We start from the raw sequence: 15,906 nt of genomic DNA, 5'->3' as shown, positions 1-15,906 counted from the left end.
AGCTAAGAAATCAAATCATTGTTGGACAGTCAGTGAGCAGTGAGCAGCATGTGCCATTGTACTGTTATTCCCAGAAGAACTAGTCTACTAAGGTTGCCCTTTTTAAAAAAAAAAAAAATATTTATTTAATTAAAAGGCAGAATTACAGAGAGGCAGAGGGGGAGGGAGGGAGGGAAAGACAGAGAGAGGGAGAGAGAGAGAGATCGTCCATCTGCTGGTTCACTCCTCAAATGGCTGTAACAGCTGGAGTTTCTTCCAGATCTCTCGCGCGGGTGCAGGAGCCCAAGGACTTGGGCCATCTTCGATTGCTTTCCTAGGCCATAGCAGAGAGCTGGATCAGAAGTGGAACAACCAGGACTAGGACCAGTGCCCATATGGGATGCCAGCACTGCAGGCAGCAGCTCTACCTGCTATGCCATAGCACCAGCCCCTTAAGGTTGCCCATTTTAAAAATGGAGACAGTAGGACTATATGGCCCTACTGACCATACAGTGTATTGGGAAGTTGAGTTACATGATTTAATACTAACTCATACTAATTACTAGTTCAGACTTTGAATCCAACCTCATCTGTGATTCTCACCTTGACTTCAGTGAGTCTGGCTCTATTCACTAAAATCATGAACGTCAGATATTGATCTATTCCAATAGACAAGAATTTTCAATTTGTCATTTTTTCTGAAGCCAGTGGTAAAGAAAAAGAGGATAAATTGTATGTGGGCCCATAGGCCACTTGCTGCAGGCTACTCTTTCATCAAATAAATGAATCTCATACTTGATATAGTAAAGTATGGTATCAGTATATATTATATTTTGTCCTAGCATCTTGATTAAAAACAAGTTAGCTATTAAGCCCTAATAGATTTTAGTGAGGCAAAGTGCATTTATTATACTAAGACTTGGAAAGCATTTATTTCAAAATAAAATGGTATCATTGACTTAGGAAACACATACAGCCTGGTGCTGTAATGCACCTTTTTTCTATTTTTCTTCCTTTTCTTATTAAGTTATGATTCTGTATGTACACTGTCCTTTGATTTGTTTAAGTTACATGGATTGTAGACTGCTTTGTAAATTTCAAGTCTGCATTATGCATGTTTTAATGAAGAATGAACTATGAATCCTGGAGAAAGCTGTGGTTCAGTCTTGTCGCACTTCCAGATGTGCACCTGCTCCTTTATTATGTCTCACATGAAAAGCTGGTGGGTATCCCTTTGACTGCATCTTGTTAATGAATCAAGATACAGTAAGTTATATATTTTTTAAAAAGAGTTGATTTGTAATTATGGTAATGTGGCAGAGTGGCTTAAAAATGGAAAATAAACCCAGTTTTGTTCTGAAAATTGCATTCCTCTTTAATTTGCTGTTGTCTTGGAACCTAGCTGTTTATGCACTGCTTTCACCTTCTGTTGCTTGTCTAAGTGCCAACTTCTTTCCCAAAGGTGTTCAGTGACTAATGCCTTGGTTACAAGCCAGAATATTTTATAAATGTCTATTTCTAAACAACTCTTCTACAAGTCTTAATTAAACTTTAATGTGCATCTGAAGTTTACTTTTAGAAACTCCTAGGTGCCATGAGTTATAACACGATTACAGAACAGCAGGGGGAATGTAGAACAGCCATGTTCCCACATATTTTCTCTCTTCCTTTTAACATGCCACCAAGCAAACATGTACTGACTTAATCTAAAAGTTTACTACACAGGAATGAGTAAACCATAGCCATTCTCTAAAATGTCGGGATAGCATACAACCAGTTGAACTCTACCTTGAAATGATCAACAGTGTTTGGGATTACTGCTTTGCTAGTTATTACATATTGTTCTGGCAATCATCTAACTTTTCAAACCCAAGGATCAGAAACTAGAGATGTTACAACCAGAAGCACTAAAGGGTTATATGGTCTAGGATGTTACTTTCTCAAATGCTGTATGGCATGTGAGGATAAATGACTTCATCTTAAGCCATTGCAATACTGGAGTCTCTATTAGAACCAGAATAATATAGACAAGATATTAATTAAGTCTAGTAAGACTATGTTGTATGTTTATTTTCAAACTATACTCACTAATCAGATTGGTCTGTAGCAGGAACCAGCACACTTTTTCTGTAAAGAGACTGATGATAAATTTTAGCTTTTGTAAAACAACGATGTCTGTTCAAAACTTATCTCTACTTTTACAGAACAAAGTAGAGCAAGGCTGTGTTCCAGTAAAACTCTATTTACAAATCAGAGATATGACACAGGGCTGTAAGCAGTGTTTTATGGACCACTGCTATGTAATATTCTTGCTTCTTACATGGAAATTCTGCAATAAACTTACATTTTCTTATTTAAAAGTAATTCCTAATAGTATATTTTGTTATTTAATTATAGTTTATTAGAAAAACTTAAACTATAAAATAAGAGGTTTTAAGGAATTAATCCTGGTTTAAGCAAACCATAAAAATCTGCTCCTAGAAAACATAAATATGGATAGATACAGATAATTGATATAAATATATATACATATTCAACAAAAGTCTATAAAATTATAAACTGCAAATTTCTAAAATTCCTGTTGATAACTGAATAGATAAGTAAAATTTGGCCTATTTATAAAATGGAATATATGCACCATTGAAAAGAAAACTTTCCAACTACATGTATCAATATGGATTAATCTCACAAAAATTTCTGAATAAAAGAAGCCACCCACCAAAGAAGAGATACTCAGGGATTAAATATTCTAGAGTATAAAACTTGGTAAACCCAACTTATACAATAAAAAATCAGGTTAATAGGTTGAGGCAGTAACTCGAAGGAATGAGGTGCCACAGGGGTTCTATATAGTACTGATAAAACTTTTTTCTTAATCTAGGTACCTGAATTATGCATGTATTCAGTTTGGTCAAATCAATGAGCTGTATATTTAGGATATGTGCATTTCTGTATACATGTTATACTTTTCTTAATGTATTCAAAATGAAAACAAATCAGATTGAGTAGAAAAAATCCTAAGTATTAGGTGAAGTATACAGTTTCTTTCAGCTTTGTTCAAATTATGAAAGTGGGAGAGAGTGTTAAAAATTTTCCTTTTGTTTGCACATTGTGAGGTTCATAAGAACTAATAATTTGTTTTTCAGAAACCACATTCCCCTTCCAGTATTGATTTTTCCATAGTTCTATAATGATGTGTGGGTTAGGGTACAGATCCCTTGAATGTGGTAGTCCTGGATATTACTTTCTGGTGTTAATGTAACATTTGGAATCTGAATGTCATCTTGGAACAGATAAACATAGCTATAAAGTTCTAGTTTAACAGAATGTATATTTATGATTTCATGAAATTTAAATAAGCAATAACTCAACCAGTGATTTCTTAGTTTTTTTTTTTCTTGAGTGTAACCCAAGTCCTTTTATGTTTGATCCATATACACATATACCCACATTTGTTTTGAACACTAACTGTTGCTAGGATCTGAGAAAACCATTATTATATAATGATCCAGTGTCTTTCCTGCAAGAGAATTTAGAGAAGTGCTTAGAGAAACTACGTAAAAATACTGTATTCCAGAGACTGCTGGTGTGCTTTGGGGAAGGAGAAGCCACCAGCTTCGCTAGTTAGGGGAAAAACAGGGAAGCATAAAGGAGGTCAGTAATGAGTAGAACTCTATGAATTACTGATGCTTAAACGTAGACTTGAGGACCCAGTACAAGTTAGTCAGGTGCATGGAGAAAAGGTGCTAAAGGCAAAGAAATAGATGAAAGTAGGACATAAAATATCTTGGTGTGTTTGGACACCTGTTTGTAGGAATGTATGGGAAGAGCAAAGCAGTGTGTTGCACAGTCGAAAGTGCATGGGGGACCCGCTGTTGATGTCAGGCTAGCAGTTGAGGCTCTTATTTTGAAACACTCAAAGGAACTAAACAGACATGGGACGTCTAGTTTGCATTCTTGAAAAGGACCCTCTGGCAGTGTGAAGACTGGATTAGAGGAAAGGAGAAAGACTTCAGGCAGAAAAACCAATTGTATGTAATCCAAATTAACTCAGGTTCAATCATAAAACATGAGATTTACTTTAATGAAAAAAAGTCTTCCTTGGAACCACCAATCCAAATAGTCCTAATAGTAGAAAAGCAAAGAGTAATATGTCTTCACTAGCCTCAGGCAAGAGTGGTTCCTTTCCCTGTTCTTCCATAGCTTAGCTCATAACTCTCTCCTTGGTATTTATAATACCTGTTTACTTACAAATCTGTCCTTTATTGTATCATCTGTACGAGAGAGTGAAATGTGTGTTAAGTATTTTTGTATTAGGGAGCAATGGACACAGCACCTGATTTATTGTATAGGAATTTTCAGTTATAGTCAGCCATTTAGCATATTCAAGTAATGCTTAAAAGCAGAAAAGTTGAGACATGTTGCCAAACTCTGTCCTACTTACCATTTTTCTTTAATCAATCTATAAATAGCTATTAAGTGCCCATTCTATGTTTAGTATTTCCATGAAGTGTTTATTCAAACACAAAGCTTTCAGAAACTTAATATTATTAAAGAAGCTTTCAAAATTCCAAAGTGTCAGGAGAGCTTTTATTTTTCATATGCTTATGAATATCCTCACTTGATATTTTGCTCTGGGTCACATCTTTCTCTAGTTGAGTAATTTTTCTAAATTTTCAGATTTCAGGACTTATTGTCTTTAGGTGAAAGTTTGTAAAATCCTAACATACTGTAACTGAGAGTCCATGGCATTTAGCTATTGTAACCATCTCGTTAGGAATAGAGAATGGGCTGTGCAGAAATTTGGAATTATGGTATTAGAACATTCTAATAGTAGCCCTTGAATAAGTTCCTTAAGCCTCAAGTTTCTTAAATTTATATGCTCTGAGGATTTCATGGAACGTGCAAGACCCAAATCTTCACTGAATAGTTGTTACTACAGATGGGGTGGCCAAGGCTTTAAAATGCCAAGTGACACCCCCTACCCAGTGAACCAGCCTAATTGCCAGGATTTGAACTGATACTTACAACTAGTTTTGCAGCATTCTTTTTACAATTTCCAGGAGAGTGAAGCATTTCTGCAATTCTGGTGGTTTGATTTTATTTTATTAAGAGACAGAAAGCTCCCATCTGCAGGTTCGATATCCAAATGTGTACAATAGCTAGGGCTGGTCCAGTCCAAAGCCAGGAACTCGAGCTAGGTTTCCTACATGGGTGGCAAGAACCAATTACTTGAGCCATCACTTGGTGCCATCCTAGTTCTGCATTGCCAGGAAACTAGAATTGGAAACAGAGCTGGGACTCTGATATGGAATGCATGGGTCCTAACAGAAGTCTTAACTGTTAGGCCAGATGCTCCTCTACTGCAATTCCATTTTCAGTTTGGCATAGTTATTGGGATAGGTGGTCAATCAGCCTGCTCTAAGTGTCACTCCCTCACTGGAAATGGTAGTTCTTATCTGTGATTTCCATTCCTTCTTCATTCACCTTTTCTTCCAGTTTCCTAATCTTTACCCTTTGGTTTGGGCAGCAACTAATTCAATGCCCATTCAAGGACTGAAATATATTTTTAAAAAATTTTATTTATTTGAAAGACAGAGTTAGATAGATTTCATCTTCTGGTTCACTCACCAAATGGCAGGAATGGCCAAGGGTGGGTCAGGCCAAAGCCAGGAGCTTCATCTGGGTCTCCCTCATGGGTGCAGGGGCCCAAGCACTTGGGCCATCCTCTGCTGCTTTCCCAGGCACATTAGCAGGAGTAGGGTTGGAAGAGTAGCAGCTGGGACTCAAACTAGTAACTATATGTGATTAACCAGCCTCACCACAGTGCCAGTCTAAAAGAAAATTTTTAAAAAGTGCTTTTCCTTTTGAGCACATTGTAAAATAATGAGGAAGATGTTAAAATTGCAGAAGCTAATCAGAAATGAAGGAAAACAGTAAGGCTGACATGATTTAAACTAATAAAAAAGCCAAACTTTTCTTAGGTAATAGCTGACCGAATTTACCTCAAACATGATAAACTGAAGAGCTCTTTTTAATATGAATTAATATCTGCTTGTTTGGGGTTATTCCCATGGTAGCTTTTCTAAGTTAATATTTTATGTTCAACAGAAATGTATATATATCTGTGTGTGTGTGTGTGTGTATGTACATATATGAAGATGGGATTTTTATTTCCTAATCAAGAGCTAAATATTACTTCCTAACTTTAGGCCACATGAAAATAAAACCTACCTTGCTGTTGGAGGCATGAAGATGTTAATGTTGAATGTGTCATTGTTCAATGCTGGAGATGATGCTTACGGAACAACTCTGCACATCAGACTGCCCATGGGGCTGTACTTCATTAAGATTTTAGACCTGGTGAGTGTTGTAACTACAATAGTATGCCACCACTGAGTATTTCACTTCATTTTTAGAAAGTAAATGATACAGTTCACTTCACTGATTTGAGGTATTATAAATAACTGGGTGTGAGTCTTAGTCTTCACACTAAGGGTGTGTTGATTGGCCTTTATCTTCCCAAAGATATCTGCTACCTCCTTTCTCTGGTGTATAATGAGCCTATTTGCAAAAGTAAAAGGAGGAATATGAGGTGGCAGGTGGTATATATTTATTTTTTAAAGATTTATTTATTTGAAAAGCAGAGTTTCAGAGGAGCAGAATCAGAAAGAGAGGTTTTTCATCTGTTGTTTCTCTCCCCAAATGGCCACACAGCCTGCGCTGAGCCAATCAGGAGCCAGGGGCTTTCTCCAGGTCTCCAATGTAGGTGCAGGGGCCCAAGTACTTGGGCCATCCTCTACTGCTTTCCCAGGCCATAGCAGAGAGCTGGATCAGAAGTGGAGCAGCTGGCAGTAGAACCAGCACCTATATGGTAGCCCCTCAGTAGTATATTTTTTTTAAAATATCCCTATTGTGATTAAATGCCTCGAATATAGACTCACATACAAGACAGATGAAGATCAAGGAAGTAAGACTTTCCACTTTCCTTGTCTCATGATTTGTTCAAGAAATTAGGCTTGGGATAAAATAGGAAATAAATCAAGATGAATGAAAGCTAAAAGTATAGGAAATTTTTGTGAAGAATTTACAGGAATGTTAGGATATGCATATATCTGCACATATTTTTATTATTTATTAATATATCTGTTTATCCTAAAAATAAACAGGAAAGGGTTTTCTAGGAAAGTAACTTCTTCTGGGATGATTTTCTGTTTAAAAAAAATCATCCTTAAATGAATGTTATAAACTACTACTTCACTTCCTAACAGAATTATTTGTTGTGGCTGTTGTTTTCCCTTTTAGGAAGAGAAACAAATAAACTGTGAAGTAACAGAAAGCTCTGGCCCAGTAAAACTTGACTGCAGTGTTGGTTATATCTATGTAGATCATCTCTCAAGGGTAAGTGATTAGCATCTGTGGCTTTGGTTTACTGACTGACTGTTTTCTTCTGTTTTCCACTGTTTTCATGCTGCATGCAAATCTCTAATTTTTTTCTAACTTAGAGTACGTGGCTAGGTGATACAATGGAAGCCAAACCAACTGGGCTTGAAACCTTTGAGCTTTGTGTTTATATTCCTGGCAATGTTCACTGTTTAAAAAAGGGGAGCGGAGCGCATGTTTATACTGAGATGGGCATGTGAATGTGTCAATCAGAATTCGACCCCCTCCTCATCCTTCCTCAACACTCCCCCTGCCCAACCCCAGGAGGTCCTGTCTGCCAGGCATGTTACCTCTGCTATTCAAAAAGGTGTTTTTTGGCAAGAGTCCTCATTCGAGTTGCGAAAGCATTTCTTAATGTTGACAGTCTGGTTCTGCCTGTCTTTCCACCCGGTATCAGCTTTGTCTCCAAACGCTGCTTGTCGCTATGAATGCCACAAGCGCCATAGCTACCCTGTATCTTTCCTGCCAAGGGGAAGCTACTTCCACCTCGAGAGTAGTTTCAAGTCTACATTCCATAGAACATAAACTACTAAGAAAAGCTACCATTTACATTATGAAACTGTATTCAAGCTGAGTAAAAAAGAAAAAAATAAGGCAGCTTTCCTTCTCTGTTGTACAGATAGATATCAGCTTCCTCCTGGATGTGAGTTCACTCAGCAGAGCGGAGGAGGATGTCAACATCACAGTGCACGCCACATGGTATGTTTCACTGCGGAGAAGCAGCCTGAGCTAGAGGAAGTGTGCCCTGGGAGCTGGGGGGAGAGAGGGTTTAAGGAAAACAACGGATCTGTGTTCCTTTGATTGTCTATAGGAGAAGCCTTCTTTTTTTGTCATTTATTTTCAAAATTGGTACCAAGAGAAACCCAAACCCCTCTATCTAGCACATGATAAGGTTAAAGAATGGGGGATTGTTGTCGCTTCCACTCTTATCCCTGTACTCTAGAAAGTGCTATATAAACTAACCTCTAAAAATATTTCATATTCATAGTCTGTAGTTATTTCTCTCCTAAGATTATTTTTATGCCTGGATTCTAACAGGGTATTTTCTCTTTGTTTCTGTAGTGAAAACGAAGGGGAAATGGACACTTTGAAGCATAACAAAGTGACTTTAGCAATACCTCTAAGGTATGAGGTTATGCTAACTGCTCATGGGTAAGTAGATAAGAGAAGCGTTCAGTAAAGTTTAGAGTTGACTGTCAGTTCCATTACTGTTTACATTAATAACACAATCATGCTTGAAGTTAAAGAAAAAGGATACTATTTCTCTCTGAGCAGTTGCCTCAATCTGGCAGTCCTTTGCTTAGGTGTTTATTACTGTAAGCCACTCTCTAATTGTCGCTGGTCCTACATCAAATTTCTAACTGGAGGAGCCTCCATAAGCTCCTAGCAGGCCCTCTGTTCAGCCTTTCAGTTGTAGATGGTGCAATTCAGGGCTCCCCAGGTTCAGCAGTATGCAGTTTTTCTAAAGCCAAAGTGAAGTTCAAAGACAGGGAAGTTGGGCCAAATCACCTCTCTCCTTAATCCGCATCTACCTAAGTAGCAAATGGACTGAGACATAAGAGAGATGGCAGCAGGATGTCATTGGTCCACTCTAAATCTATGAGATGACAGAGTTCCTTGACCACAGCTCTGGTGCCAACATACACTGCTTCCTGAGGGTTTTAGTGATTGAGTGGATCCTTCTATGAATCAGGGAGAAGTTATATACGGAAATGAAAGGGAAGAATAAGAAAACCTTTAATTATTTCAGTGGAAATTATGCTGGCTATTAGTCTTTGTATTAAACTACTTTTTTTAAAGCACCAGAGAAGATTCAGAACAAAGTAGATGAGATTTTCTTATTTTTCTAAATATAAACCATTTCCTAATCATTTTAGCCACTATAAAAATGGCATACAACTAAATAAATGAAAAGAACCAGCATCTGAAAGTCATAGGATTGACTAACAAGTGAGATCAACAGGAAAAAAAGATGCCATGACAAGAGTAGGACCTCAAGTCAATAGGAAAAAAATATAAAGCTGATTGCATGTGTTCTGGCTCTCAGTGTTTGTTCTGCCTCCCTTGGTTTTCTGATGATGAGTGCCCTCCTCTTTTTCCATTGTTCACAACTCCTTACTTTGGGCAAGCAGTGTTCTCTAACTACTGAACTGCCTAAATTGCACCTCTTGAACATTTCTAATTTAATTCCCATTTAATGGGTTTCTCAGTTGATATTACCAGATATTAGCTGACAAATAGGAGGGAACTTGGAAAATTGAATGTTTTCCAATCTTTTTCCCTGGGAAAAAGATTAAAGTTCTTTGTTTACTGTATATATGAGGATGCCTCAGAATGTTCATGGGAAAGTATGGAATTAAAAAGTAAGTTTATTCTAGTGCAAAAATTTTGAAATCCATGCATATGAAGGGACCACCAAAAGGTCATGGAATTGTATATTATGAAAAACTATGCATAGATGTCTAAATCTTTTTTTTTTTTTTTTTGGTGATTTTATTTAGTTGAAAGAGTTACAGAGAGAGAAGAAGAGACAGAAACAGAGAGATCTGCCATCCACTGGTTCACTCCCCAAATAGCCACGAGGGCCAAGGCTGGGCCACTCTGAAGCCAGGAGCTAAGAACCGCTTCCAAGACTCCAATGTGGGTGCATGGGCCCAAGCATTTGGGCCATACTCTGCTGCTTTCCCAGGTGCATTAACAGGGAGCTGGATTGGAATGGAGCAGCCAGGACTCAAACTGGTGTCCTGCCAGCCCCCCAGATCTTTTTGTACCAAAATGTATATATTTTTTAAAGATTTATTTATGGCAACCAGCACTGTGGCATAGTGGGCTAAGAGTCCACCTGTGGTGCTAACATCCCATAAGGGCACTGGTTCTAGTCCTGGCTGCTTCTCTTCTGATCCAGCTCTCTCCTATGGCCTGGGAGGGAAGTAGAAGATGGTCCAAGTGCTTGGACCCCAGCACCCGTGTGGGAGACCCAAAAGCAGCTCCTGGCTCCTGGCTCCTGGCTTTGGATCGACCCAGCCCTGGTCATTGTGGCCATTTGGGGAGTGAACCAGAAGATGGTAGACCTTTCTCTCTGTCTCTCCCTCTCTCTGTAACTCTACCTCTCAAATAAATGAATACAATCTTTTATAAATTATTTATTTGGAAGGCAGAGTTACAGAGAGAGAAGGAGACACAGAATGATATGCTACTCACTGGTTCACTCCCCACATGGCTGCAACAGCTGCGGCTAGGCCAAGCTGAGACTAGGAGCCTGGAACCTCATCCATGTGTCAGGTGCCCAAGCACTTGGGCCATCTTCCACTGCTTTCCCAGGTGCATTAACAGGGAGCTGGTTTGGAAGTGCAGCAGCTGGGACTCAAACTGGACCTCATTCAGGATGAGGAAACAGCCTAACCCACTGTGCTACTGCTAAATTTATCTTAATTCCATTTTTCCACAAACTTTTTGAGGTACCCTCCTATGGCTAATCATCCTTATATTCAAAGAAAAAATGTGTCATACCTATTTCAGTTGCTTTCTAGACTTAAAATTCTTTACAAAGAACCAACAGGAATTAAGGATTGGAAAGAAGTAACTTAAAAGTATGTTAGATTATATCTTAAGACATGAGACTTAAAGAAAAGGAAAACTAAGAATTGATCCCATCATTGCAGTCTTGCTTGAATCATTTAAGGGCTCAAAGTGATGGAATGGTCAGGGAAGTGAACAGGGAAGGTTGGGGAAGGCATGAAAACATTATCAGTAAGACTAGATGTTGTGGCCCAGGTCAGGGGATGATTGGCCACCCAACTGCATTATTTTTCAATGAAATGTTCAAGTTACAAAGTATTCCATAATAATGCTGAAAATACGCTATAATCCAAATATAGAGAGTAACTCTTTTGACAACAGCTCATCAGATTAGACATTCAACTACATTTGTGTTTATTTCTGACAGGTTTGTCAACCCAACTTCCTTTGTGTATGGATCAAGTGAGGAAAATGACCATGAAACATGCATGACAGAGAAAATGAATCTCACATTCCATGTAAGAAAAGTTGATTGTGTTGATGTTTGTAACAACCAGAAAGGGTGTAACTGGTGTGGAACATAGTTCTCCAGACATCTTACACTTACAGTCTTTCTCAGTCTTCCTGCCCACTGCTTCTGGAAAGGGCTGCTGCCCTATCATGCAAACTCTTTCCCCTCAGGCTCTGCGGCTTTTGCTCCCATTTGCCTTGTCCCTGGTACTGAAACCTACGTCTCCTAACAGGACAAGTGGGAAAGAGCCAGAAGGAACAGAGATAATGCCAAAAACAGGCAAAATTGGGGTTGAGCTGAATCTACTAGAGACGTACACAGAAAACAGGATAGACCAAGGGAAGGAATCTTTAAATCAGTGAAGTTTCTTCTTATAGAAGCCTTAATATTACCAATTAAAGAAAGCTCTTATTTTTTATTTCTATATATAGTCAACTGGGTGACTTATTAAGCCACAGATTTACGACCTGTGACAAGTGCTTTGTCATTTGTTTATTGAGTGGTGTACTTGAAAACAAAAAAAAATGCTATATTTATCTAGAATTATGAACATTGATAAAAAAAACTTTTAAAAATTTACTCTCAAATTGAGGTTTTCATTGATGTGTAAATACAGAGAATTTCTCGAAAGTAGCTTTTGAGCCTAAATCATGATACAAACATTCTTAAAGTTACATTGTAATTCAAAAAATGTGGTTCTTCCATTAGGTATTATGTTTTAGGCAATACTTTTGAAAATGAACATTAAACTAAATTGGAGTAACTATCAAATTGCAAGTTCCTGGGCACTGTTCTCCTTTATGGAAAAGAATGACCTTGAAATTCTATGGATGCTGTGTATCATCAGCTTGTTCTTACACTGTACACACTAGTGTTGAAGCAAATTAGCACTCTACTTTGGAGTCCCAAAGAGTTCTCATCTCAGAATGTGATGGTGGTGGCTGGTGCCGTGGCTCACTTGGCTAATCCTCCACCTGCGGTGCCAGCACCCCGGATTCTAGTCCCGGTTGGGGTGCCGGTTCTGTCCCAGTTGCTCCTCTTCCAGTCCAGCTCTCTGCTGTGGCCCAGAAAGGCAGTGGAGGATGGCCCAAGTGCTTGGGTCCCTGCACCTGCATGGGAGACTGGGAGTAAGTACCCGGCTCCTGGCTTCGGATCGGCATAGCACCGGATGTAGCAGCCGTTAGGGGAGTGAACCAATGGAAGGAAGACCTTTTCCTCTGTTCCTCTGTCTCTCTTTCACTGTCCACTCTGAAAAAAAAAAAACAAAAAAACAAAAAAACAAAAAAAAAAAAACAACAACCAGTTATAGTTTCCTAGAACTCAGTAACATTCTGTTTTTTAAAAATAAATTTCAGTCACTTATTACTGATCATCTGGTTAGCATGCAGTGATCCTAAAACACAGGATATGGAGCTCGAATCCCTGAATTTGTCACCTTTTTAAAAAGATTTTATTTAGGGGCTGGCGCTGTGGCTCACTTGGTTACTCCTCCTCCTGCAGCGCCGGCATCCTATATGGGTGCCAGGTTCTAGTCCAGTTGCCCCTCTTCCAATCCAGCTCTCTGCTGTGTTCCAGGAAGGCAGTGGAGGATGGCCCAAGTGCTTGGGCCCTGCACCTGCATGGGAGACCAGGAGGAAGCGCCTGTCTCCTGGCTTCAGATCGGCATGGTGCGCTGGCCATGGCAGCCATTTGAGGGGTGAACCAACAGAAGGAAGACCTTTCTCCCAGTCTCCCTTTCTCACTAACTCTGCCTGTAAAATTAAAAAAAAAAAGATTTTATTTGAGAGGCAGAGTTAGAGAGAGGGAGGCTTTCCATCTGCTGGTTCATTCCCCAAATGGCTGCAATGGCCAGTGTTAGGCCCATCTAAAGCCAGGAGCTTCTTCTGGGTCTCCCACATAGATGCAGGGGCCCAAGGGCTTGGGCCGTCTTCCACTGCTTTCCCAGGCCATAGCAGAGAGCTGGGTAGGAAGAGGATCAGCTGGGACTTAAACCAATGCCCATATAGGATGCTGGTGCTACAGCGGAGGCTTAGTCTGACTATACCACAGCACAGGCCCCAAATTAGTTACTTTTTATCTTTCCTTTTGGGAATATCCCTGACACTTCTTAGAATTTTTCTGTGCTGGTAAAGGGTGTAATGTTGGCCCACTTCACAAGATAGTTATGAAGACCAAATGCTACTTTAAGAATCCATAATGTGGCCGGCGCCGTGGCTCAATAGGCTAATCCTCCACCTTGCGGCGCCGGCACACCGGGTTCTAGTCCCGGTCGGGGCGCCGGATTCTGTCCCGGTTGCCCCTCTTCCAGGCCAGCTCTCTGCTATGGCCAGGGAGTGCAGTGGAGGATGGCCCAGGTGCTTGGGCCCTGCACCCCATGGGAGACCAGGAAAAAGCACCTGGCTCCTGGCTCCTGCCATCGGATCAGCGCGGTGCGCCGGCTGCAGCGGCGGCCATTGGAGGGTGAACCAACGGCAAAAGGAAGACCTTTCTCTCTCTGTCTCTCTCTCACTGTCCACTCTGCCTGTCAAAAAAAAAAAAAAAAAAAAAAAAAAAAAAAAAAAAAAGAATCCATAATGTGTATTGCTGTTGATATCTCAATCTCGAGACAGTTTCTAGAAGAAACTATCAGCCTAAAAATGCCTAAAGAGGGCTACAAAAACTGACTAGAATTTGAAATTACTAGTAAACTTTAAAAATTATGACCATGGGTATTTTGCGTTCACTGTGCAGCTGCCAACTATAAAACTCCAAGATCACAAATGTTGCAGGGAATATAAGAGGTGACCTACAAGCTCTATGATTTTTATACTCACAATTATGAAAAACATTGAAAATGATTTTTTAAACCTTTCCTTTCCAGGTTATTAACACTGGCAATAGCATGGCTCCAAATGTAAGCATGGAAATAATGGTACCAAATTCTTTTATGCCCCAAACCAATAAACTGTTCAACATTTTGGATGTCCAGGTAAAAATGAGTTTCTTCTCTCAGACCTTTATTGGGTGTGCCTTAAATACTGAAACAAATGCAAACCTATACTTTAAGTAATCTCACAGATTTCTCTTATTTCAGCCACATTCAAAGCTGTGAAGTCATGATGCATTTATTGAATATGCTTTGTAGAAATACAGTGGAACTTCTATACTTGACACAGTAACAGAACTATGCTCTGCCATCTTTATTGTTTTTAAGATACATTAAAATGTGACATACACCTGTGAGAGTAGTTTGGGTAGAATTCTCCATAAATCTTGAAGCCATTGTTGAAAGATCACAATTAACGCTCTTTAAAAGGAAGTAACACTCAGATCACTTTTTAACAACTGATATTTTTGTGTTCATTACATCAGACCTATTTTTGTTTCTCAGTTTCAAGACAAGCAACCAAGAAATGAATGTGCTGAGTGGGTTTGAGTAAGAGTTTTAATATCTTACATGAACTCCAGATTTGTAGACTATAACCTATATTAACTTCATGTCAATGTTCAAACATCATTTTTTTTATATTTCCTCAAGGCTAAGACTATTTTGAGCCTAGGACATATATTCAACCCCCCTACAATTTTGCTGGATTTTCTCTTTTTGCCACAGAAGTGTAATCTCTTTCCAATAACCTGTCCAAAGGTATTTTCACAATGTCAGAGGTCCTTGATATATTTTAGGAAACATAAGAAATTAAGACTCATAAAAAGCATGCTGTGTGCGTTCCTTCCCATGATGAAAGATTTTTCTTACTTACTGTCATAGATGACCACTGGAGAATGCTTCTTTGAAACTTATCAAAGAGAATGTGCATTAGAGCAGCCAAAGGGTGCCATGGAGACCTTGAAAGGCATATTCACGTTCTTGTCAAAGACTGATAAGAGGCTGTTGGTAAGTTTCTGTTGTTCAACAGAACTTAAGACACACTTAAGACCTGAAGTCAACGGATTGAAGTTGTCAGCTGAAGGGTAGGAGAAAGTACAAGTTGCAATTTTCTTGAGTGTAAGGGACATGTATGCTTGGAGTTGTGATTTAGACCTAGGCTTAAATAGGAAGGTCTCCAAAAAGTTCATGGAAAATGGAAAATGCATATTATGAGAAAACAGACACAGGAATGCAAACTTTTGAAGTATCCATACAGTTTCATTATTTATCTACCAAATGGTCATTAACTGTCAGCCAGACAATGTTTCAGACCCATCAGAATGCCATGGTGCTCACCTGGCCAGCATGAAGTTAATTTTCATTCCTTTTATAAATTTGCTAAGATGTCAAATGAGGGAAGCAATCATCACCTTCAAATGATCCAACTTTTACTACAAACATGGAACATGGAACTTAGCGAGGCACTAATTAGGAATCTTTTCTTTTCAATCTATCCCAGAAGGTTAAGTTAGTAAGAATGATGAGAACACATGCTCCAGTTTGGCTGCTTTGTTTCGATTATAGCTTTCAAAATAAACATTTGTGT

The 15,906-nt window shown here is 39.0% G+C and overlaps 1 protein-coding gene across 4 annotated transcripts in view; it reads left to right on the top strand.

The window, feature by feature from the left end:
- Window positions 1-15,906, top strand: part of ITGA4 (integrin subunit alpha 4) — a 145,455-nt gene that overhangs the window by 120,981 nt on the left and 8,568 nt on the right. For all 4 annotated transcript variants that reach the window (XM_089329048.1, XM_089329049.1, XM_002712227.6 and 1 more), the window contains 7 exons: window positions 6,192-6,342; window positions 7,285-7,380; window positions 8,042-8,121; window positions 8,485-8,574; window positions 11,369-11,459; window positions 14,313-14,420; window positions 15,201-15,326. In XM_089329048.1, the coding sequence (XP_089185174.1) occupies window positions 6,192-6,342; window positions 7,285-7,380; window positions 8,042-8,121; window positions 8,485-8,574; window positions 11,369-11,459; window positions 14,313-14,420; window positions 15,201-15,326 (742 nt within the window). The remainder of the gene's footprint in view (window positions 1-6,191; window positions 6,343-7,284; window positions 7,381-8,041; window positions 8,122-8,484; window positions 8,575-11,368; window positions 11,460-14,312; window positions 14,421-15,200; window positions 15,327-15,906) is intronic.

The sequence above is a fragment of the Oryctolagus cuniculus genome, chromosome 3, assembly GCF_051225735.1.
Source record: "Oryctolagus cuniculus isolate XC-2025 breed Fujian yellow rabbit chromosome 3, ASM5122573v1, whole genome shotgun sequence".
NCBI lineage: Eukaryota > Metazoa > Chordata > Mammalia > Lagomorpha > Leporidae > Oryctolagus > Oryctolagus cuniculus.
The sequence above is the reverse complement of the archived record's forward strand: the minus strand, read 5'-3'. Positions and strand labels throughout refer to the sequence as shown.